Below are 25294 nucleotides of genomic sequence, written 5' to 3' on the forward strand. Positions count from 1 at the left end.
AATTGAGGCTGTCATAGTTTGGCTACATCATGAGGAAAAATGAATTATTAGAAAAGACAATAATGCTCGGAAAGGTGGAAGATAGCAGAAAGAGAGGGAAAGTGCATACTAGATGGTTAGACTCACTCAAAAAGGACATGGGCCAGGCCTGAGCAGAGAGGTTGGGGACAGAGGGTCTTGGAGGTGTCTCTACAGGGTTGCCATGAGTAGAGGTTGACTCAATGGCAGCTAACAACAGAAACAACAAGACTATCTGACATTGAATTCTGTTCAAATCTTTTCGCTCTCCCAGCCAAGTATTTTTTAAAACTTATCAAGGAAGAGTGGGAAAAGAGATTTTCCAAAAGACTGGAAAGGTTCATTGGTCTTTAAATAGATTAAGCCACGGGAGCTCCGCTGTGACTCCAATTTAAAAATATTAGTATGAGCGCAGCTGTTTCTGCCTGTTTATAGGTAGGTCTTAGATTGGGGTGTAAGTAAGTAAGATTTATTTGCTCATTGGATCGGGGTGGAATCATGCAGCCCTCCAAATGTTTTTGGACTGCAAGTTCCAATCAATCCTAGCTAAGGTTGAATGCTGGGATTTGCAGTCCAATAACACTTGAAATCTCGCATAATTCCCACCCTGGCTTGGGTGTACCAGGGAGAAACCATAACCAGCTTTCCCGTTCCATCCTAGAACATTCTTATAGTGACGACTATTAGCTATGCATAATAGGGTTTTAAAAAATACTGCCCCTTCTCGTTTACAAAATGATTTGGAAGAGGAAGGTAGAGGTGTGTGCTTGTGGCATCAATGATAACAGGGGTGCTATCCCATAGGTATGTATAACGTTCACCCCAGCACTTCTTGCGCATGGTTGACTTGGCAGAAATGAAATATGCAAATAGGAAACTGCCCTGAAAAGCAACAATCAATGGAAGAACTTCACTACACTCAAAACACTTGGAAAATAATGGTTATCTCCAAACCTGAGTGGTTACTTTGAAAGATGTTCCACAACAAATGAAAGTAGTTACTGTCCACTTGTAGTGCAAAAATGAGTTAGTTTGCTTAAAATATTTATAAAACACTTGCTAGCCCTATGAAATCCTTGCATCTATGTATGGTAAGAATTACCGTATACAAAGAGAATTAAAGCAAAACATTATTTAAAAACAGGCTAAAAACTGTCAAAGGCTGAACAAAAGAATGCAGTGTTGACTATTGGGAGCTGAGGTAGGATGGACCTGGGGATTTTACAGCTGAGGTGCTATAACAGAGAAAGCCTCATCTCATATATTCACGTCTCATGTCTTCACCTCCCTCCCTTTTGGGGTATTCAGGCATGCAACCGAGGCTTTGCTGAAGAACCCAGATTCCTAACAGATTCATGTGAAAGGAAGAGGCCTTTCAGATATCCTGGTCCCAAGCGATTTGTTAATAATGACATTGGATTTATTGCAGACAACAGTGTATTGCTTTCCCCTTTTGGTTAGCTAAAACCTGTAGCAATAATTGTGAGAACAAAGTATATCCCTATTATTACATGAGCTGAAGTATTTAAACAGTTGGCGTCTACACATTTGGACAACTGCATTCTCAGGCCACAAACCAGCAAGGGCTAAGCACCAATGTATGTATCAGAAATACACTGCGGGTGTGTGCTTTCAAATTGTTTCCAACTCCTAGCAAGCCTATCTTGGTGTTTTCTTGACAAGATTTCCTCAGAGAAGGTTTGCCATTGCCTTCCTCTGAGGCTAAGAAAGCATAACTTGCCCATTATCATCCAATGGATTTCCATGGCGGAGTGAGGATTTGAACCCTGGTCTCCTGGATTCCTATTCCAACATTCAAACTATGACACCATGTTGGCTCTCTGCCCCACATTTTAAAATGATTCATCTAAACTGTTTTGCATAGTTGTTCATTTGAACTCAGAGAGGCTAAGTAGAACAGGAATGGGCGGTTCGTTCAACAGAAGGAAACACCCCAGGAATGTACCATGAGCCAATTCTTGGTGTATGTGAACGCTTGATGTCTTTGGCCATCAGTTCTGTATTTTTCATGTGAGATGCAAATGTCATGCACACTTCTTTTTTTCTCATAGCCAGAAGGCCACACAGTGCTTTGTTTGCCCAAGGTGATGAAGAGGAGCCTGTTGTGTTGTACAACAAATTACTTTTCAAACTGAGGCTGGAAATTTCCAAAAGGAATGTTTAAGTGAAATGGGGAGTTTTCCATTCAGTGTTATGTCAGGGATGCTCAAATCTATAGGTAACCCAAAACCTGAAAACCTGGATGCACTTTTGCTCTACATCCAGAATCTCTCAGCCAGAAAGGCTAAGGACCAAGTTGACTGTGCGATTCTGTGAGTTGTAGTCACAAAAATTCAACATTTCTAGGCCTAAAATAGGTTTTTAGGATTGCTGTCTGGAATGATTAGGACTGCACTTCATCCCACCTGAAGGCTGCCAGGTGAAAGGAACCTGACTACAGATTTCTTTATTCAGTCTCCATTTGTATGCGTATTAGTGAATGTGGCAATTTGTGGCCTCCACAGTGCTTAATAGTAACACGCTTAAAAAGCATGTGTTAACCCTGAAGCAGATTTCATATTAATTCCCACATAAAAGAGATTTTTCCCCACAAAGAAATCCTGTGATACGTGAAGGAGTAGGTTTCCCAAGGAAGGCTCATCTTAATTAGAAGAGTAAACATAATGTTGGAGAGCTTTGTGTCTTTCAGAGAAGAGACAGATAGCAATCTTAGTCTCTAGAAGACCAGGATATGGGTGGAAGTGGTGTGATGTAGAAGAGGAATATTGCTGTTGTTGTGATACTCGTGATGATCTAAGTGGCAGAATACTGAGGAGGTTGTAGTTGCTGATTCAGGGTTGGAGACTTGGATAGCCTCAGTTCTGTTTACTCAGGATTATACCTGTTTATTCAGAAGCAGAGCTTACTCTCTCATAAGAGTGCTTTGGATTGCTGCCTAAATCCTGCTGAAGGCTATGGAACCAGTTAGTCACAACTAATTTAAGCACTGGTGTTTGCTGATACCTGTAGAGCAAACCTGTGCATATCAAAAACCCTCTTATGTACAGGCGGATGATAGACTCCCAGGTCAGCGGATGTGGGACTGCAGCATTCGCCACAGAAGATGTGGGAGGTTCCCACTTTTGTTTGGTGGAAGAGCTGTGGAGATAGTCCTTACTGAAGTAGGGAAAGACATAAAGCAACCAGAAACGGACAGGGCTAAAGTCTAATGCCCTTCCTTCCACCGTGAGAGAGAAAAGGTGACAGAGGTGATGCAGTTCTGGAAAAGACGTGTGTTGGTCTCTCAAAACATAAAGAGAAGAGGAAGAAGCTTAGTAGCAGTTTTGAGAGGGATTTTTGTGGGTTTTTGGGGGCTTTGTGGCCATGTTCTAGAAGAGTTTATTCCTGACGTTTTGTCAGCATCTGTGGCCGGCATCTTCAGAGAATGTTGAATGAATGAATGAACACGTTCTCTTCTATGGCAGCCACAGATGCTGGCGAAACGTCAGGAATGGACTCTTCTAGAACATGGCTCATAGCCCCCCAAAACCCACAAAAAACCATGGATGCCGGCCACGAAAGCCTTTGACTTCACAGTTTTAAGATGACTTTGCATGAGTTTTAATAGATTTAAACCCACTTTTTCAGCTGCATTGGTGGCCGATAAGAATGGGGAAAAGGGAGTTGAAAACAGGAATCTGAACAGCCGCTTTAAAAGTATATTCCAGCAGGACTTTCCATGGAGAGACGGACGGATGATGGAGCGATAGTAAAGTGGCATTTTGTAAAAGGTAATTAAAGGGTTGTGGGATAGAAGGCAGTAGGGCAGATGATGGAGAGCCCTCAAAGAACTATGGCAGGGCAAACGGTGCCATTCTTTGATTCCTGAAAGCCACAGGGATTAAGGGCAATGCCACAGTTGTGGGGAGGGAGTTGCTCCCAATGGGACGCAAAGGACAAACTCAGTGTCCAAAGGAGCAAGATCCCGCAGCAGTCTGTCTCTTGGGATCATGATGTGGAAGAAGAAATCTGACTGGCATTCAAATAATAACGGAAGCACTTTCGCCAGAAGCAACGCTCTGTTGCATTATGGGTTTTGTAGTTCAGTGAGGCCTAAGAGCTCTCTGCCTGAACGTTCTAAGCGCCCTCCCTAAACTACGAGTCCCAGAATGCAACGGGAGGCAGCCAGAGCAGTCGAAGTGCAGGCTCAGTTCCTAGAGCGCCTTCCCTCGGAGCCGGAAGTGGCGACCTTTGACCCCGCTTCCTGTGTCATTCCTGCCACTTCCGGGAGTCGGCCAGTATGGAGGCTATGGAGGAATTGGACGTCGATGTCGAGGGGGACGTCGCGGCGGCGGCGGCTGCTGTTCTCGAGGAGGCGCCGGCGGCGGAAGCGGGGTAATTGGAGAGATAGATGAACTGATTGGAGCAATAGATTAGAGAGCTGGGCCAAGGCTAAGAAAATGAGTTCCAACAGGGAGAAATGCAAGGCATTGAAATGGGCAGCTGGCCTTGGACTGCATGGCCCTTGCGGTGCCTTCCAACTCTGCCATGCTATGGCTCTGTGTGAAAGGGGTCTGGGAGTCCTAGTAGGCCACAGGCTGAACATGAGTCAACAGTGTGATGTGGCAGGTAACAAGGCCAATGTGATTCTAGGCTGCATCAAGAGAAGTATAGTGTCTAGATCAAGGGAAGTCATAGTGCCACTGCATTCTGCTCTGGTCAGGCCCCACCTGGAATATTGTGTCCAGTTCTGGGCGCCACAATTCAGAAAGGACATTGAGAAACTGGAGCCATGTGTCCAAAGGAGGGGGACAAAAATGGTGAAGGGTCTGGAAACCATGCCCTATGAGGAACGACTCAAGGAGCTGGGGATGTTTAGCCTGGAGAAGAGACGGTTAAGAGGTGATATGATAGCCCTGTTTAAATATTTGAAGGGATGTCATACTGAGGAGGGAGCAAGCTTGTTTTCTGCTGCTCCAGAGAACAGGACCCAATGGAGCAATGGATGCAAGCTCCAGGGAAAGAGATTCCAGCTCAGCATTAGGAGGACCTTCCTGAGAGTGAGGGCTGTTCGACAGTGGAACACTCTCCTTCCTCGGAGACTGTAGTGGAGTCTCCTTCCTTGGAGGTGTTGAAGCAGAGGCTGGATGGCCATCTGTCAATGGGGATGCTTTGACTGAGAGTTCCTGCATGGCAGAACAGGGTTGGACTGCATGGCCCTTGTGGTCTCCTCCCACCCTGTGATCCTTTCTCAGGCTGGGGCCGATCAGGCAGCTTCACATGGGGAGGCCCTCATTGGCAGTGGGTGGTTCACGTCTTTCTTGTTGGGGAGTCCTATTTCCACAGCTGCCTCATGCCTGGGCCTCTGTGAGGAGAGGCTCCTCCCTTTCCCCTTTTCTCCTGTTTGCATTCACACAGTCACTTTGGACCCAGCCTTGACACTGTTCTTCAGAGTGAAGAAAGGGTGGAAAAGCTGCTTCTCTCTTGGAAGGGCATCCAGAGCAAAGCTTGCCTTTCCTTTCATTTAGGGAAGTGGGAATACCCAAGAGTACATCTTGACAAGAAATCTGAAAAAGACTAGGACTGGGAAGGGGCAGCTATGGCTGCATCTGCGCTGCAGAAATAATTGAGGTTGACACCACTTTAACTGCCATGGCTATGGAAATTTAGGAAGTGCAGTTTGTTGTGATACTAGAGCTCCCTGACTGAGAAGGCTAAATGTCTCACAAAACTACTAATCCCAGATTATTGAGCCATGGCAGTTAATATGGCGTCAAACTGGATTATTTCTGCAGTGCAGACATAGCCTTTGAAAGAACTAGACAAGATCCTAAAGTGCAAAGGCAAGTTGGAGGGCAGTAGAAAGAGATGAGGACCAGATCCAATTAGGGAAGCCACAGGCCTAAATGTACAGTTCCTGAGCAAAGTAGTGGAGGATGTGGGGCCTTGGAGGTGTCTCATTCACAGGGTTGCCTGCCATGAGTCGAGGCCAACTTGGGGGCGGTTTTCTGTGTTTACAGCATAAGGTTCTGATTTCGGAATATCATTTCTTTGAATGTGTGGATAGGTTATATTCTTTTCTTATTTTTCCCTTTTTTAAATTTCAGAAGCTATGAAAATCCATCATCTAGCTTACTCCAAGATCACTACCTTGATGCAACATGGAGAACTGACATGGGGCTTGTAAGTTGGCTGTGAAAGAAACTGCTAAGAATTTTGAGAGAAATTTAATAGGACTTTTTGGAAACATCTTTAGACATGTTTCTGTCCTGGCTTTTCACATATACTGTGATCCAGAGAATGAAGAGAAAAATATCACTTCTGTTCATGCACAAGTGATATTTGAACAATCTGTGTGTACAACTAGCTGTGTGTAGCAAATGTGTGTGTACATCTCTACATGTACTCCAATTTGTCTATATACTGTTTTTTTGTATAGCTTAAATCCCATTGTTAGTTCTAGCTAGAATAAATACATTGAACCGATTTACCTTACTGCTGACTAATGGCAGTCATATACTATTGATTCATTGGGTCCACTCCAGTTTGGACTGGCATTTGGATTTAGGCTTTTATGTTGTTATGTATACTGCTATGTATTTGGGGAAAGGTCCCTAGATCTTGGTCACAAAATAAAAGTAAATGCCATAACTGTCTCCTTTTCTTTCTCTTCAGCATGTTTACTAAAATTCTTACCCATGTTCTTTCCCCCAAGTTTTAAAGAAACCCATGGTTTCTGAAGTGCACTTATTAGTGACCACTATTAGTCTTTCATACCCAAGGGATTGAATTCAATGATATCCAATAAATTCCTACTAGAATAGCCTCATAATAACATCTGAGAGCATTTCTAAAAAGTGGGGTAAAAATACAATAAATAAGTAAGAGCCAGCATGATGTAGTAGTTTGAGCGTTAGACTAGGATCTGGGAGTCCAGGGTTTGAGTCCCTGTTCAGTCACAAAAACTCACTGGTACCTTGAGCAATTCACACACTCTCAGCCCATAAAGAAGGCAACAGCAAACCCCGCTGAACAAATGTTGGCAAGAAAACCCCAGGATAGGGTTGCTATAAGTCAGAAACAACTTGAACATGGGCAGCAGCAGCAACAACAGAATAAACCCATTCATATCAATGAAACATATGTTCCTTATTACTAAGACGTCCCATTCATATCGCTGAGTCTGGTCTAGTGGACTAACAGTGGATTTAACCCAAAGTTTGCCATAAATTCTCTGAGTAGTCTAGAAAATTTGTTATCTTTTCACTTCAGCTCTCCAATGAATAACACGAGGAATATTAACCTACCTCCCCATAGTTGACTTGACCATTAATATGTTTTTTTTCAAGGCTGAATAATGTTTATATGTTTTTCTCCTAGCCATGGAGTCTTGATAACACGATCAGTGAAGAAAACAAGGCTGCCATTGAGAAGATGTTATTGGAAGAAGAGTATCCTTTTCCCATTATTCTGATGAAACAGAATTTTGACGACAGGAGAAAATGGTACTATGATGCAGAATTCAAATTCACAGGTCACCAACACCGTTTGAAAATGGATCCCAGAGAACCTAATTTGAACTCTTATCACCAAAACACTACTTTCAGTGCCAGAAGCCATGTGCTTATTTTACAAAGGTTATTCTTCTGTTTCTGTCCTCCTTGAATCTAATCAAGACCCTATAAATCAGCATAACTCATACTTATTGCATCCCAAATGCATGGGTGAGTATGTCTTACTGAACTGAACAGGGCTTCCTACTTAACAGAGATGTGTAGGACTGTACTATCAGGATTGTTCTGTATTCTATATACAGTATAGCGTTTTAAAGGTGGCCCCTCCGCCCTGTCTCAATAATGGAAATGTAAAGTTAGCATTAGGCATTTGTATTGTTGAAAACATTTTTTAAAAAATTAATTGAATGTAATGCAAAAAATTTCAAGATTGGAAGGGTTTTTCCTATACAAAGCTTTGTATTATATGTTGTATAGGCATATATACAGATACATTCTTGTGTTTCTAATGAATCAGGCTTTATGGAGGCATTTGCAGTTATGCTGTGGGTAATCTGCTGGATACAGGTAACATATTCATTAGATTGTACTAATAATTTTTTAGCAAAAGAAATAATGAATTATGAATGCAGCAGTGTAGTGAAACAGCATTGATCCTTAATACGTTTCAGATACTATCTGTCGAATAAATCACTTCCAGAAAAACTTTGGCATGAACTGAAAGAAAGTGATAAAAAGTGCACAAAAAGGTAATTATGTATGGGAAGAAACAGGCATTAGACGCGCATTTCAAAATGAGGAGTAATTGTGTTACAAGCTTTAAGGTAACATGTCTTGATTTTGTTGTTGTTTTGTTTTTTGCAGTCCACAAAAGAAAGAAGCAAAAGTCACGTATGTCCTTCTAATTTTACATTTAAATTCAGATTGACCATTTTGTATTAATTTACACTCAAATAGAAACTTCTTTTAAAAAGCCTGCAATAGCTGTGATCATTCTTTTTGCATGCTTTTAATCTTCTGAATCTACCTCAGGTTTTTTTTTGAAAGGTGGCAACATATTTGACCTATGATTTATTTTTGTGTGCTTTCAAGTAGTTCCTGATTTATGCTGACTCGAATGTGACCCTGCCACAGAGCTTTCTTGGCAAGAGGGAGTTTTGCCATTGCTTTCCTCTTTCCTCTGTTTGCTGAGAGAATGGGACTTGCCCAAGGTCACCTAGTAGTTTTTTCTTGGCTGAGTGGGGATTTGAAACCTACTCTCCAGAGTCATAGGGCCAAAACAGACTGCAGAAATAATCCAGTTTGAGACCACTTTAACTGCCCTGGCTCAATGTTGGGGGATTCTGGGAATTGTAGCTTTGTGAGGCATTGAGCCTTCTCTGTTGGAGAGCTCTGGTGCCACAACAAACTAGAGTTCCCAAAATTCCCTAACACTCCATAGTCCAACACTCATACTACTAATAAATAAATAATAATATAAAATAATAAGTAGATGAAATAATTAATCTTGTCCTTTATGTGTATTTTTAAAGCAGATAATATGGCCTCTGTTCATGCTGCTTTTCTCTCTCTATTACAAGTATTTCAAAGTATTAATTAAAAAATATAAAACATCAGAGATGGGATTTCTTAAGCCCCTCTCCCCCTTTTGAGTCACCTACATAAACTCAAGCATATTCTGATTTATTTTTTCTGTTAGGTTACGTTCTCCTACAAAATTGGGAAGTGGATCATTGAAGTGGACAGCAGATGAAAAACAGCTTTTTGAACAGGGACTGGTAAGTATCAACTGACTGTTTTTAGAAGTGATATGATGTTGAATTTGTTTTGTAGTGTATTTTATTTGTCTAAAAAGCGTAATAGTCCTGAAGCCTTCATATTGTAATAAAATAATTCAATACTAAATTAGTTTTCTGGAAAAGCCAGCAGGACTTTCTGAGATGACTTACTGGAGGAAAATAAATTAGTTACTGATTGTTATGCATGGTATTTATTATATGTTTTAGTCAGTCATGGATTCAGAGATTTGTTTAAAGGGGGTTTGCTTTTTCCTCTCTCCAAGGCTGAGAGAGTGTGACTTCCCCATGGTTACTCAGTGGGTTTCCATGGCTGGATGGGGATTTGAACCCTGGTCTCCGGAGTCCTAGTCCCATGCTCAAATCATTACACTACACTTGCTCCCCATCCTTATTTCACTAGATAGTATTTGGGGTAAAAACATTTTGATTGGGGGGGCTGACAAATTTTTGAAACTCTGTAAGGGGGTTGCCAGCCCCAAACTGGATTGTGATATGTGCACCTAGGGAAGGTTTAAAGCTCCCTTCGTATCTAACTGTTATCTAATAATTCATCTTCACCCAACAGAGGAATAAAAAAGGGGTGAGAAAACATTCCATTGACGGATTGGTTTTTGTTAACCTCCTTAAGTGCGTGGATGGGAGATAATAGCAAGGTGATGAGAAAGTTTAAACCTCCTCCATTTGAGGATGCTAGTCCAGATAAATGCTGCACATACTTAGTTTTGGTGTTTTTTTTTTTAAATAAGGATCTTAAGCTATGTTTATAATGCTTAGAAGAAAATAGTGAATTAATTTATCTCTGAACAGAATCAATATTTATTTTCCATCAGACTAAATTTGGGAGAAGATGGACAAAAATTGCTATGATGATTGGAAGTCGCAATGTTCTTCAAGTAAAGAGCTATGCCAGGCAGTACTTTAAGAACAAGGTAAGTTTTTTGCAGATACAATTTCTGTAATCTCCTTCACCACAGTACCGTATCTCTCTGAGCAGCTCAGTTTCTTTTTCTTTGTACATGAGTCAAACACAAGTGAGCAGCTCAGGTGTATGAGGAAAAATTCCTTACAGAGTCTCTGTCACTGTTTGTATCAGGGATAACATTAGAAGAAGTTTTTACCTGTCTTTGAATCCCAGTTGAGACTAGAAATTGGAAGGTCTTTTAGTAAACAGACTTGGATTCAGGGTTTGGGAAAGTTTCTGGACTGGACTCTTAGAGAATCTTGAGCCAGTATGGCCACTGATTGTCCCTGACAATACTATGCTGTTTGTCATCTTCCCTGCAAACCTACATCTGGAATTTCTAGAGTATTCTGGACATTTTTGAGTGATGTGCAAACTTCCTGGGCAATACACAGATGGAACAAAAGTAGTGCAGGTAAAGAAAAATCTTCAAAGCCTTCAAATTAGTGGTCTTTTGGAAGGGAGCCTAACTTTAATCAAGACAATTTATTTTTAATCAGTGGGTGAAATCAAACTTAAAAGCAGACTTCAACAAGCAAAAAAAAAATCTTCTTTCCTCCTTTTGCAGTCCCTTCTTCCTTTGAGCAAATTTTGAGGGCATGCATGACAAAGAGGGAATTCTTTTTAGTTTCAATAACAGCATGCTCTGTCAGCTGGGGAGGTTATTTGGATACCATACTATATCTAACAATTAGTTATATGGATTTCAAGGACTTGAATGTGATTTTCAAATAATATTTTTGTTCATTTGAATTTTGTTATGTTTAACTTTTCTTAATATCTGTAAGGCAAAGACTGATGGCTCAGAGAAAGTGGAACAGCGGCGACAGTGTGTCAGCATTCCTGTTCCCAGTACCAATGAGGATGATGAGGGAAAGACAGTGGTATGTGCATCTACACAATTAAGAGGCCGAGCAGATCCTAACCTGAATGCAGTGAAAATTGAAAAATTATCAGATGATGAAGAAGTTGATATTACAGATGAAATGGATGAGCTGCTTTCTCACATCCCTCAGCAAGAATCTGGAAGGTGTGAATTGTTAGGTTCTCCAAAGAGTCCATCCAGGCAAAGCAGTTGGACAGTGCCTACTTTGGATTCTGAAGGACACACATCTGCCATTCTGTTAACTGCAAAATACAGTCCAAAGTCAGAGGAAAGCCATGGTACGCTAGAGACAACAGTGTCATGTTCTGAGGACAATAGTCATGAATCTGTGAATTCAGAGAATCAGAGGTGCAATGAAGTAAGAAGTTCTAATGGGTCTAATTGGGTTTCTAGCCCAGAACTTTGTGGTGAACAAAGAGACTTAAGTGGAAGCAGCATTCTTGTCCATCCGTCTGACCAGCTAGAAGAGGAGAATCACATGGATGCAGAAGAGCTTAAACCACCTGATCAAGAAGTAGAAATAGATAGAAATAGTATAATGGAAGAAGAAAAACAAGCAATACCAGAGTTTTTTGTGGGACGTCAGGCCAAAACACCTGAACGCTACCTGAAAATTAGAAACTATATTTTGGATCAGTGGTAAGTAACATATGTCTATAAGGAGAAAAATAATAGGATATTACATGCAAAATAAATGTGGATGTTTTGTAGCCTACTGATTCAGTCCTCCTGGAGGAACATGACTTGTATGAATAGCCAGCTACTGCAGAACTGTGCCTTGTACGCAGAAGTTTTGACCTGCACTTTGCAGAATATTCTAGAAAGCCCGTTATTAAATGTTCAGGCTCTGCACCTGTGTGAGGTTTTGGCTCACTTTACACATAAGACTGGTTTTCACTCAGATGATTGAGTAGCAATGAATGAGTTGCAATTCTGGGGGAAAGGTGAGATTCATTTCTTCCGCTAATCTGCCTGAAATTTTAATGTATTTCTGTAGGATAGTTTTAAATTTTTTGATTTTTAATCTCTTTTTATGGGTTGATCACTGTTTTTATGATTGGGGGGAGGGTTGGGGTTTTGGGGTTTTTAAATTGTAATTTTTAATTGTTTGATGTTTTATTTATACTGTTGGAATCTGCTTTGATTCCTTTGTGAAAAAACAGAATTAAAATAATAATAATAATTATTATTATTATAGAGCAGATGATGATGGAAATGGAACCAGTAGGTGGACCACTTCTTACTCATGGGTAACCTAACTCCATTCTAGGCTATTGCTGCCATGCTGCCAAGATGTGAGAAAAAGCTTCTGGGATTTTAAGTAGACTTTGGAGAAGACTTTGAAACCAGAAGTTATGGAAACTATTCATTCAGGATAGTTCTTTTCCTTCTGAACTATCCATCTTCTAACTTAAGAACATGGTCGTCAACATATTAGACAGTGTGTAAAGCCTAGAGTAAAAATGAATAACTGTGTGTGTCCTGTGTCTAAAAACACTCACTGTGAACAAACCTATGCTAACATTCCCTGTATTTGGTAACAAACTTTTGATTTCAAGTGGTGACAACATGTTTGTTGTCAGTCTGAAACACCCAGTTCCTTGTAAGAAAAAAATTGGACCAAGAAGTTGTATTATTTTTGGAGGTGAGGTCCTCGGTGCTTTACAGTGCCTGTAAAACAATGTTCTTGCCATCGGGTGTATTTGGCCCATGCAGCAAAGATTCTTTGGAAATATTTTTCATAGCTATCCCAAATTGGATGTCTCTTTATGGTTTAAAAAGTCCTTTGAACTTGCCCATAGTTGCTTCCTTTGTATCAAACCTAGTTGATAGTCCCAGCTGAATCAGTGAAGTCTTGGTAAGTTAACACATATGTATCAATGGCGCGTTACAGACCGCCCAAAACGGGTGGTCTGCTGCCGCCGCCATTTGCAACACAGAGGAGCCCCAGCGTCCAAACCGCACAGCTCCTCCGCGCTGCAAAAAGAAGCCCCAAAATGGCGCTACTTTTCGTGGCGTGGTTATGACGTTGCGAGGCGCCAATGGCGCACTTGCGACGTCCGTGACGTCAAAATGGCGGCCCCCTTCCTAACTCTAGTACGTTCTGGGGACGTACTATACGCCCATCCAGAGCGGGTCATTGATTTCTTGGGCCTATCTAGCAGGGACTAATAATTGGAATTGAGCTATTGACTTCAGTGACTTTAGCTTTATCTGAACATACTTAGAAGGTGTCTCTGAGTTTCATTGAAAGCTAATTCGGTCTTAAAATTGCTTTTATTCAGTCTTCTAAAAATGTTGGCTTTCACAAATTCTCTTCACACTCTCAAATCATTAGGAAAACATTCTGCCGAACTGCCAGAATTATGCAGACATAAAAAAGTAACTACATAAAGCTCATTCTTCCTTTTGGATTTCATGCTTTCCAGGTTACTACAGTAAACGTAACAGAAATGTCAAGTACAGCAGTATTTCTTGATCATAAAATTTGGTAGGTTGCTGAATCTCTAAATCAGGGATGTATAGTTCCTGATTTATAATTACTATATAGTGTGTATCTGTGCCTGAATGGAATGGATCACATTTAACAGACTTGTAATTGTAGTTATACTAATTGTGGACCTATACTTAACAGATTTCAGGTGGTGCACATTTACTTGTTCACTGAATCAACTCCTAATTTTTATCTTTTGCTTCTGGTTGTATTTTTTATTACAGGGAAAGAATCAAACCAAAATACCTGAACAAGACTTCGGTACGCCCAGGATTGAAGAACTGTGGTGATGTCAACTGCATAGGACGTATACACACATACCTGGAATTAATAGGAGCAATTAACTTTGGATGTGGTATGAAGTAAACTTTTATCTTTTTAGTTTTGCATTTATATCCTCCTTCTTGACAGGAATTCTCCACAAAGCTCCCAACATTTTATAAATATGGGAATGCCACACACGTGTTTATATTACATTTGTACCCTGCAATTCCACTCAGAAATGCGACAAATGAGTTAACATAACTTGAAAACCAAAGTCATAAAACAAATGGACTGACAGAATTGCATGTTGGAGTGAGAGTATCTGGACAGTTTGAGAAAAGGGAAAAAAGTTATTCCTCCCTTAGAGATGCTGAAATCTAACTACATCTCCTCCCTGGACAACCAGTCAAGAACAGTGACTGGGGGAACACTATGCAGGTTTTAGCTTGAATAACCACTTCCTTTTATTTTTACAGATCAGGCTGTATATAACAGGCCACAGAATACAGACAAAATACGTCCCAGAGAAGGCAAGGATGCTATTGATGCATATCAATTTGTGCAACGGCTGCAGTCCATGGTAAGAACAAAAGGAATATATGCCATCAAAATTCTCAATTTTCCTTTGTAACTCTTGGAGTTTTGATTCATTCCTACAGTATAAGTTACATATTGCTTCAATAAAAAATGATCGCTAAAAGCATAAAAAGTGGTAAACACACTTAAAATTAGTGTGTTTCTATTTAGTGAATAAAGAAAAGCCAAATAATTGTTTATAATAATCTTTTTAAAAACTGAAACCAATACAACAGATATTTATATGAAATCCAAATGTGTCCCTATTCCTGCCAGCTTCAGTCATATTAGTATGATTTACTACAAACGTTCAAGATTAGTTAATGCTACCTATATTTATTAGCTCTGTTGAAAGAAAAGATATGTTTGGGAGAATTCAGATTTGTCCGTTTCTATGCTGGATGAAGAACTTGAATGTCATGAGTTACATGCATAATGTAGTCATTTCTAATGAGTTGCCATGGTGGCAGGTTACAAGAGTGTAATGAAGTTACATTTCAGAGGAATGGTAATGCGTGGGGATGTTTTTACAAAGTTAACTTTGAGACATGTATTTTGAGAAACATGTCTCTTTTCACTGTTAAGGGGTTGGGGGGGGATTGCAAAAAGATAACACTGATAATGCTTTCAGAGACATAGCTGTTTTAGTCTGGAATATCAGTATCAGTATGCAGAGGGCTCTTGTAGCACCTTTGACACGTAACAGTGCAAAAGACATTGTAGCAAAAGCTTTTGTTGACAAAGTAGACCTAGCCTATGAAAGGGGCTTATGCTACAACGTCTTTCTCACAGTTAGTGTCAAAGGTGCTACAAGCATACTGATAATAAGTTACTAATTATGATCATTCATATGTTAATATAAAAGAACAACTTTTGAGGGCTTTGCAATGGATGGCATATTGAAATTCTTTTTTTAAAAAAAGTAATTTTGGAAGCTTTGGCTGGTTTATTCATTCCTATCAGGATGATGTCTGCATCATCTGTACACATCATGCAGGCTATCCATATCCTTCAGATGTGTAATGATAATGAAAATATTGGTATGTAGGTGGTTCACTTTGAATGCAGGTGGCTAGAGACTTATCTTGACACATGTTCAAAAAGTGGGTCATAGCAACCCCAGGTCACCAGTCGCCTGCATTCAACAAGTTATTAGGGGTGTGACAGTCCAGACTTAAGTATTCCACAGTAGTTCCATGAATTGCCTTGGAGCTCTTGAACAGGAATGTGAATGTGTTCTGTCTGGTGCAGCGTACAAGGAGACGTCGAGTCAGAGACCCATGGGGAAACTGGTGTGATGCCAGAGATTTGGAAGGACAGACCTTTGAGGTAACATTAATGATACTACTGATGTTTGCTAAAATCAAGTGGACCTGTGATAAAAGCTTTCATTTGTATCAATTGTATCACTTGAATAGACTCCCAGAATCACTTACAAAAAGTGACAACTACAAGCACATGAGTTTTTTTAGGTAAAGTTTCAACTCTCTGCAAGAATGTTAAAACATCAGAAGATAAAATCATAGTCTAAAAGCCATTAGTGGACAATTGCAGAAAGCAGCAGTGTGTGGTGTACTGAAAATTTTAGAAAGTTCTTTGCTAGGTACTGAAATTACATCAATTACAGTTACTAAGGGAGCCTCCCTGGATAGAGCATTTCACAGTAAAGGTGGTGCCACAAAGTTTTTTTTTCTACTGTAACCACTTACTGTGTCTTACATGGTGAGGGCAGCCAAAGAATGCCTTTATAAAGCCATCCATCCCACCTGTCCCTTGCTGAGCTTTATAACATTTATAGGTTGGACCCAATGAAAGTAGCAGGGTCAATGTTAGTCACAGCAAATTTGTTCTATTGTTTTCCGTGGATCTCTGCTAATCATGCTTAAGAGATCCAAGTCACTATGTTTTTCATATTTCCCACCATCTAGGTAAAAAGGTGTTCATGTGCAAAATGGTTTGTGCAACTCTTGGAGGAAAGTAAATCTGGAAGCTTTGGTTTGGAAACAGTGTGTGATATGGCCGCAAGCATAAAGATGCTATGGTATATCCAGAATACTCTGAATCCCATTTTGGGAGAAGGGTGGGATATAAATCCGATAAAATAAATAAATAAAATAAAATAGTCTAATAAACCAAGATACAATTTTATTTTAACAACACATCACTGTAGGCTGGGGTTGCTGAGGTAGATGCGACATTTTGATGTATCATGGCTATTCAGCTATCTTAGCAGAAACACAGGAAAGGAAGTGAGGAACAGGACAGGTCACCAACTAGATGTTTGTGGTAGAGTGGTACAGTCTTATGCCATTTCAAAATTAATTTAAACTTGAAATGAGAAAACTATAGAAAGTTGGTTTAACTCACTATAAAAAAAGTTGTTTCTGACCTTGTTTGTTGCTGAGGCTTTGTGCATTCTTGCCGTTCAAAGCGGATGTGACACACACATAAGCGAACAGTGATAACAGCTGTTATAAATAGCAGACATGTTGTGTTCCTGACAATAGAGTCTGTTATGCTTAAGCTCATTGCTTGCAGTGAATATACATGTATTTGATTTTCTGTCAATGTGTTAAGTTAGTTTCCCTAATAAAGATTTGGTTTTTTTAGCACCTTTCTGCTGAGGAGCTAGCGAAGAGAAGAGAAGATGAGAAGCTTAAACTTCCAAAAGCCAGTAAAGGACAAAGGAATACCAAAAGGTTTATTTTTCATGTCTCTAATGTCTCAGTTTGTTTGTCTTTAGGTGTGACTGTTGCCTGTTAGCAACACCTAAGTGGTAAATCTCTGTTTAAACCTGAGTTCATTACTGAATAAATTACTGTTAAAACAAAATGTGAGATAGTCTTATGACTTTTTAAACCTTCTTCATCAATATATGGGTTTAAACCAATAACTAGAATGGCATAAATTGAAATTAATTATAATATATAATTTTGTAGTTAATAACTAAGGCAGTGAAGAAATTATATGGCTATGAGTTTTTCCTTCTATTATTTCTATATTTTCAGAGAAATTTTCTTTCATTTTATAGTTCATTTGATCCCTTTCAGCTGATTCCTTGCTGTTCCTTCACAGAAGAAAAACCAGTAAGTATGATTTAAAAGACAAACAAGAGCACACCTTTGTTTACTTAAGCAAGCTTTCCTTATCATTTTTATCTTTTTAGGAGCCATTCCAAGTAAGAGTTGCTGCAGAGGCACTTCTGATTATGGATTTGGTAAGAGCTGTGTGTTTTGTCAATGTACATGATTGACATGATTCACTTCAAAGTTAAAAGGAGGTTTGGCCCATGGCAAGGTAAAATTATAGCCCTTATTGCTGCTCTTCAGGCTTCTGTTGCATCACCTGCATCATGGCTGGTAATACTGTGGCTCTCCAGATCTCATTGGACTCTAGTTGCCATTAGTCCCACCCAGCTTATCCAGTGCTGGTAGATGATGGGAGTTGTAGTTCCTCAACCCCTGGAGTGTCACTGATTTCCCACCTTGATATGCACAATCCAGTACAGTGCTTATCAGGCTATTTGATGGGGGGAACTGTCAGTTTTTCTCTAATATGTCAAGGTTTGGTCAACTGTTTCCTTTTTCCTGGAAACTTGCTGGAAACCAACACTGCTCCATTGACTGCCATTTTGACTAGTCCTGCTCTAGTAGACCAGTGTTGTCAGTAAAATTTATGCACCAGTTTCCTGACTTAACAAGAGCAAGGCTGTACAAACTCACCCACAGTAAAATGTCAGTGATCCAGAATAGTCAGCCAGGAGGGAGCCTGGCTGAAATGTTCTGGAATTCATTGTTTCTGTGGATAATACAAGAAAAAAGATTGTATGTACAGCGCTGTGTAAATTTACAGCGCTTTATAAATAAAGGTTGATAATAATAATAATAATAATGTTAACTTCATGATAGCAGCGGGCAACTTTGGCAGATCTAAAAGCCATTTTTACCTTGCCCTGGGACTTGTTGCAGCCCACACACCCTTTTCAAAATGTTTTTAACCTGATTTTAGCAGTTTAAAAATTTCTTTTACAATAAAGAGTGGATCCAGAGGCTACAAATATGTCAAATATGGGCATGTGGCCCACTCTTCCTTTATAATGATAACTCTTAGAGAAGTTGTAATGGAATAGATAAATTGTTGCAAATATGTTAAGAAGAAATGTCACTTTACATCCCTGCTGAAGTTGGAGATTATTAGTATGTTCGTGTGTTTTATTACATTGATGGAGCATAACTAACTTGGCTTCAGCAAAGCTTTTTAGTGCCTTTCCTGTTGTCATTAGCTGAGTAAAGGATATCTGTTTGGTTTGTGATCTTCAAAATTTCATAATGGGAACCCCTGGCATTGACACTGGCCAAAGAAGGAACGCCTGGTTGTTCAGGAGGAACATAAGAAAGCATAATTTAGCATGATCTCCAAATACAGAATCTGTAATTATTTATAATCTTCCACCATCCTCATAATTGTTCTTGATGTATCCTTATGTGGAGACTGTTAGAGGGGAGAGGTTAGCAGGGATTAATCTAAATTCTGTTAGTGCAAAAGAGCCATTTAATCAATTGATTTTATCTATGGGTTGAGTTACTATTCAACAATTAGTTCCTTGGTCTAACGCTAGTTGGTGAGCCAATATGGCATAGTGATGTGAGTGTTGGACTAGGGCTCTGGGAGACCAGGCTTTTGATTTCCACTTGGCTATGAAAATCTACTTGGTAACCTTGGATAAGTCACAATCTTTCACCTACAGAAGAAGGCACTGGCAAGTCTCCTCTGAACAAATCTTGCCAAAAACCCTGTGATAGGTTCACCTTAGAGTTGCTGTAAGTCAGAAAGTAATGTGAAGGTACACAACAACAACAAAATCTCATTGAAACTAACCAAAAGGGTTCCAGATACTGTTTTCCTACAGAAATTCAAGAATAATACTAAATAGTATGTTTCTTACATTTTCTAGCATGCACATGTTTCCATGGCAGAGGTAATAGGCTTGCTTGGTGGAAGATACTCTGAAAAAAATGGAATAGTTGAAGTAAGTATCATACATGCTGATATTTAAAATTTCTCTCAGTCTAATGCAGGGTGGTCTACCTGTTGCTTGGAAGCATGGCCTAATGCAGGGTGGTCTACCTGTTGCTTGGAAGCATGGCCTAATGCAGGGTGGTCTACCTGTTGCTTGGAAGCATGGCCTAATGCAGGGTGGTCTAGTTTAGAAGTCTTTTGGACTACAGCTCTCGGAATCCTTTGGTCAAGATGGCAAATGGCCATGCTAACTGGGGGGATTCTGAGTGTAGTAGCTTAAGACTCAAATTTGAAAAAAGGTTTTATTACATTTAGAAAGCAAGAGGCCGCTAACTTTAAAAGAGTGGTGTATTGCCATTAACAATAAATCATTGCTGAATTGTTATGCATTTAACCTTCCCTGTTGGTTTACTGCAGGTCTGCACAGCAGAACCATGCAATAGTCTCAGCACAGGATTGCAGTGTGAAATGGACCCAGTTTCGCAAACTCAGGCATCAGAGGCACTTGCTGCTAGAGGCTACAGTATCATTGGGTGGTATCATTCTCATCCTGCTTTTGACCCAAATCCCTCAATACGAGATATTGATACACAGGCAAAATACCAAGTAAGGTTCATCTGTGTGTAAATAACATGGGAATGGGCTTGTTTTATTGCTAGCTGATTTCATAATGACCTTCTGCAAACAGGGTGACCAGATGTTATAACTGCAAAGGAGGGTAGGGCACTGAAATATGTAGGACATTTAAGAAAAATGTAGGACATTACAAAGTAAAAGCTGAAAACATTCATAGAAATGTAAATTCATGCTTCTAAATCATTCTCAAAATTCCTTCTGGACAGAAGATTGAAATGTAGAACATGACTTGGAAAAGCTGGACATCTGGTCACTTGGTCTGCAAAGAAAAACTAATAAAGATTTTAAAGTGTGGCCATTTAAAGCACCATCTGGTTCATGTATTGGCCATTAACTAAATAATTGAATATATGACTGCTAACTATCATATATTATGTTGTCATTTAAGTTGGTAAGGTGGGTTTTTTCCCCCAGATATCACATTGGAAAACATTTTAGTTTTCATTCTAACCTTTTTATTATCCCCTGCCCCTACAGAGTTATTTCTCAAGAGGTGGATCAGCGTTTGTTGGCGTGATCATTAGTCCTTACAATCGAAATAACCCTCTTCCATATTCCCAGATTACTTGTCTGGTAATCAGTGATGAGACAAGTTCTGATGGATCTTATCGTAAGTATACATAGGAATTGTTCTGCTTCCTTGTCTGCTACTCATCTTTATTCAAATTTGTTTTGAAAACGGACATTGTAAAGTGTACTGACTAGAAAGACAAATGAGAGAATGTCAGTACTTAAATAATGATAGTGAATAAGCTCTTTTATTATATAAAAAGAAGGGGCAGCAAGAGAAAAGTCTCTGTGGCATCTTTAACACTGACTAATTTCCAGTTGTATTACAGTTCATTTCCTCAGGTGCTCTCTCTTTTTTAAAAAGTAAGATACATGTAGTATAAATATATCGGGAGTTTTTACAGTCTTTGAGCTTAGCATTTTGACAAAGAAACCAAAATAAAGTTCTTCATGGATAATCGTGAATGTTTTAGAATTTTGGAAGCCTAGCGATGGTGATGGTGATGGCAACATAGGGCATAGTCTGAGGCTTTCCTCCGTTCTCTTAGTGTCTCTTTTAGAAATCTGGCACCAGATTATCAAGAAATAAGGATTCATTTGAACTGACATGTTTAAACGGGGAATGCTTCTGTCCGAGTTGTAATTTGAACATAAGAATGGAACTAGGAGTTAGGCTGGGATAGGTCACATGTGGATGGTGTACATCTCCCCAACACTACTACAAATAAACGATCACACATTTTTTGTTTAAAAATGGAGAATTGCACTCCAGTAGCCAGGAAACACAAATCACTTTCAAAACAAGTAGCATAGCTTCTGTGTGCCTTATTTTAGTTGAAAAATAAATGCAGAGGGTGGTTGAAAGCAGAAATGGACATCCAGTTATATTACTTGTGATGTTATGTTACTAGCTCCTTTGATCCCCTGAAGTTGCCTATCCTGATTTAAGGGCTGGGACTTGGGCCAAGGACTTGTATAAATTTCCTATTCCTTTCCCATAGACAGTCTATTGTTTGTATCCATGGGGGATCTGTTTCGGACCCCTTCTCCCGGTGTGAATACTGAAATCTGTATATGTTTTTCTTAAGGGTAGCATAGCACATGCACACCCACTAGCACAGCCATGTGCACACACTGCCCCCACATGGGAGGGAAGTGATGCATTTCATATCTGAAAAGAAAAAGCATGCATAATGAACGTATTGAGCATGATACATTTTGGTGACAGGTTTGCCGTACAAGTTTGAAGTCCGAGAAATGTTGGAGGAACCTAGATGGGAACTGGTACTGGAAAAAACACAATGGATAATTGAGAAATACAGGATGTCTCATAGGTGCGTGACTGCTTGAATTTTGAAATCAGTTAAGAAGAAGTCAAATTCAAATTACTGTCTTAGTTAGCCCATGTATGTATCATCTCATATGGTTTTGTCATCGTTCTTCCAACAGTTGTGTGCCCATGGATAAAATCTTCCATAGAGATTCAGATCTGACTTGTCTGCAGAAGGTAATCATTACAAATTATTTGCTTCTTACCTAAAAATCTCTAAGCTTTTCTAGTTACAGATGGGACTTGTGTCATATTTTGGATACATCCATTGAAATAAATGATCCTTTATGATTAATTTTTATGTTCCATTTAATCCAAATGCAGTCTATTAAATATGGGGGAGATTGAGCTGAAAAAAGGCATAAACAGAAACTGATGATGTTTTGTGTCTTTTCTGTCATCGTTGCTTTATTAGCAAACTTGCTGATTTTGTAGAAAGATCTTTTGATATTAATCATTATATTTGGGGTGTAAATTTAAAGCACAGTTTTATAATTGAACAGAGGTTTGGCATAGGGAATGAAGGAAGCATTCAGTTGATACATAGAACACATTTTCTTGGATTACAGACAGGAATTCACAAGTTAGGTAGACTGCTTTCCTTTGTTCATTCTGGCAAGAAGATTCTGGTTGTGGTCCAACACATATCTTTTCCAAGTTTTGATTCTTACATGCCTGCTGGAGAATGTGTGATGTAAACATTTGAAAAGAGATTGTTATCTTTTGTAATATTGATATACATAGTCATGTGCATGTTAGAATCTGACTTTGAAAGCAGGGCACATTAAAAATTTGTATTATATGTATATTAGTACTAACTGAAGTAGATGGGCCCACAAAGACATAGGTATCAGACATGCAGCAGTTGGCATCACTTCAGTGAATAGTCATAGCATAAATAATGCCACAATGTGTTGCTACATTTGAAGAGTCAGGATTGATGCATGGTAGGTTTACTTTATCACTTTTTTGTTTCTGTTCACAAACTTTAAATTAGCTGTTGGAATGCATGAGGAAGACCCTGGACAATGCAGCAAATAGTTTCATTGCTGAAGAATTCCTGGCACAACTAGAGAACTTGTTTCTTTCAACCTACAATAATGAAGAATGGAATGATACCACTGAAGAAAATAGTACGTGTCCAAATGACCTGTGCATATAAGAGTACTGAAAAGAGAAATTGTTCACTTTATAATAAAGCACCCTTGTTCAAGAGTGAAAACATCTAGTATGGCTGAAGAAAATGGTAGCTCCTCAAAGACAGAATGGAAAAATCATGACAGACTGTCTTGATTTCTGACATAGCTCTTCCAACATTGTGGTTGCACTGAAGAAAGATGGATGAATAATATGACAGCTCACTTGGGTAGAAACATTGCACCATACTGGTTGTTCAGAATAACTGAAGTGATAGTATATGCTGGTTAAACCATAAAGCCAGTTTGTAAGATGTTGCTCAAATGAATATATTACTTAATATTTTTGTGTCAGGTAGAGACTACTACCATGTAATACATTTTATTGTCTAATGGAAATTCTCTGGGGTGTCAGCAAACTTATTGTCCACTTGATAAGCAGGAATAATTACTTTCAAGTATTCAATTGTATTCCTCATGGAGAATCTCTGCCTTGAGTGTCTCTGTTGTTGAAGCATGTTAAGTCTAGTCAGGAACCCTCCTCCTCAGTTGAACACCAGTGCAAGATCAGAGTAAAAAAGTTCTTCATACTGATCTTGCTATCTAAATGCAAATTTGCAAAATTTGCTGTTCCTGTGTAAAATAAGACATTCTTGTCAGCAATGAAGAGAGTTTGCTAAGTATAGCTTGCTGAACATTGTAGAGACTAAGAATTGTGGTAAGACTATTCACCAGACTTCATGTATCAAAACCCAGAAATACATATTAAAACAGATATATGTAAAGAACACAAAGACACCAGAAAACCTCAGAAGGATTAAAAACCCAATAGTATTGCATCTGAGGCAGACCTCTTTTTGTGAAGCCAAATGTTATCTGTGAAGCCAAGTTTTGTCTGTGGAATAACAATCAGCAAACTCCACTCTAGCCACTTTAATCCTTGACTAGGCTAGCCCAGGTGTAATTATGCTGGTCTACTAGTTGTGCATCTAATGTCTATCAATATATTAATAAAAGTAAGCATCATAATATTTTCTCTGTGAATTAAGAATATATTTCATTCAGCCATCTGCATGCAAAGGCCCTAGAATCATAATACAGTAGGTACAGTTTATCACTGTTGAAATATGGTTGGAATCGTTTGGTTAATTTCCACTACAGTGGACCCATTGAGTCAGTTGTTGAGTTAACATCTAGGTAGATCAATTGCTTCAGTAGTTCTGCTCTAGTCAGGACTAACAAAAATGATTTAGACCACAATCTGAGCATTAGTTTAGTCCCTAGACTGTTGTGTCTATTGTGCTGCATGTGAAATAATCACTTACCTGTAGTGTGGTGCTGTGTAATATTTCAGAGACTCTTCATTATTACTTTGCAGCTTATTTTTTTAAATGATATGTACATCTACATTGTAAATGTGTGTTGTAAATATTGTGTATTTGTACAGAAAAGAGTTAATGGGTTACTTTACTCTCATGTAAAAGCACAGTACAGAGATCTCTGCCTCATAATACATTTTATCAAGTAATTGGGAGCATCTGATCACTAAAATAATGGAAAACTCTTCTTAGCAGCCTTGCTCCTTCAATAAACTCTGTGAAGATGTTTAAAATGTCCCCATGTTTCAAATTAATCTTTCGGTACATCAAAAACGGAAGACTTTCCTCATGAAAATAGTGTAGAACTCTTCAGGCTTCTTTTGAGCTGCATTTTGTACTCTGCCTTTAAAGACATGATTGCACCCAGAGCCCCGGAGCTACAGTTAAGTAATATAAAATCAATTCCAATCCCAAGTGTGTCAATCTGCACATCTTGTTTATTCATGATGTGTAATTATGACATTGTTCTAAGTATTTACCATCCTAAGATGAGGGAAAAGAACAGACTGTTAAGCAACCATGCTGGCTGAGGATTCTGGGTATGTATAGAGATACATAAATATACAAAGAGTGTTCAGTGTATAGAAACTGCATTTAAATCTTCAGCAAAATCAGGTACAGGTAGATCTAAGTTTATGTTTGGGTTGGACTTGTGATGTAAATGGAGTAGCCAGTCCTATAAGGAATCATTGAGGGGGATGCATACGAAGGAGCTGAAGTAGCCATAATGTCAGTGATCCTACTCAGTGCACTGCCAGTTTTAAAGAGATTT

The 25294-nt window shown here is 39.2% G+C and overlaps 1 protein-coding gene across 3 annotated transcripts; it reads left to right on the top strand.

The window, feature by feature from the left end:
* The first annotated feature begins 4308 nt into the window (after positions 1 to 4308).
* MYSM1 (Myb like, SWIRM and MPN domains 1) lies at positions 4309 to 24755 on the top strand. Of its 3 annotated transcripts, XM_089527493.1 has the most exons (20): positions 4309 to 4413; positions 6126 to 6201; positions 7399 to 7469; positions 8204 to 8281; positions 8397 to 8423; positions 9232 to 9310; positions 10162 to 10260; positions 11081 to 11817; positions 13897 to 14027; positions 14413 to 14516; positions 15764 to 15841; positions 17123 to 17211; positions 17544 to 17598; positions 17679 to 17729; positions 19467 to 19541; positions 19949 to 20137; positions 20645 to 20777; positions 21906 to 22011; positions 22127 to 22184; positions 23005 to 24755. In XM_089527493.1, the coding sequence occupies exons 1-20, from the start codon at positions 4319 to 4321 to the stop codon at positions 23167 to 23169; spliced, it is 2496 nt and encodes an 831-aa protein (XP_089383619.1). In that variant the 5' UTR covers positions 4309 to 4318; the 3' UTR covers positions 23170 to 24755. The 3 variants fall into 3 exon arrangements, with proteins under 3 accessions (XP_089383619.1, XP_089383620.1, XP_089383622.1); XM_089527494.1 differs by lacking the exon at positions 17679 to 17729; XM_089527496.1 differs by lacking the exon at positions 15764 to 15841.
* Positions 24756 to 25294: the final 539 nt, after the last annotated feature.

Source organism: Sceloporus occidentalis, unplaced genomic scaffold, assembly GCF_023333645.1.
Source record: "Sceloporus occidentalis isolate IW3139 unplaced genomic scaffold, rSceOcc1.0.p SCAF_5, whole genome shotgun sequence".
NCBI lineage: Eukaryota > Metazoa > Chordata > Lepidosauria > Squamata > Phrynosomatidae > Sceloporus > Sceloporus occidentalis.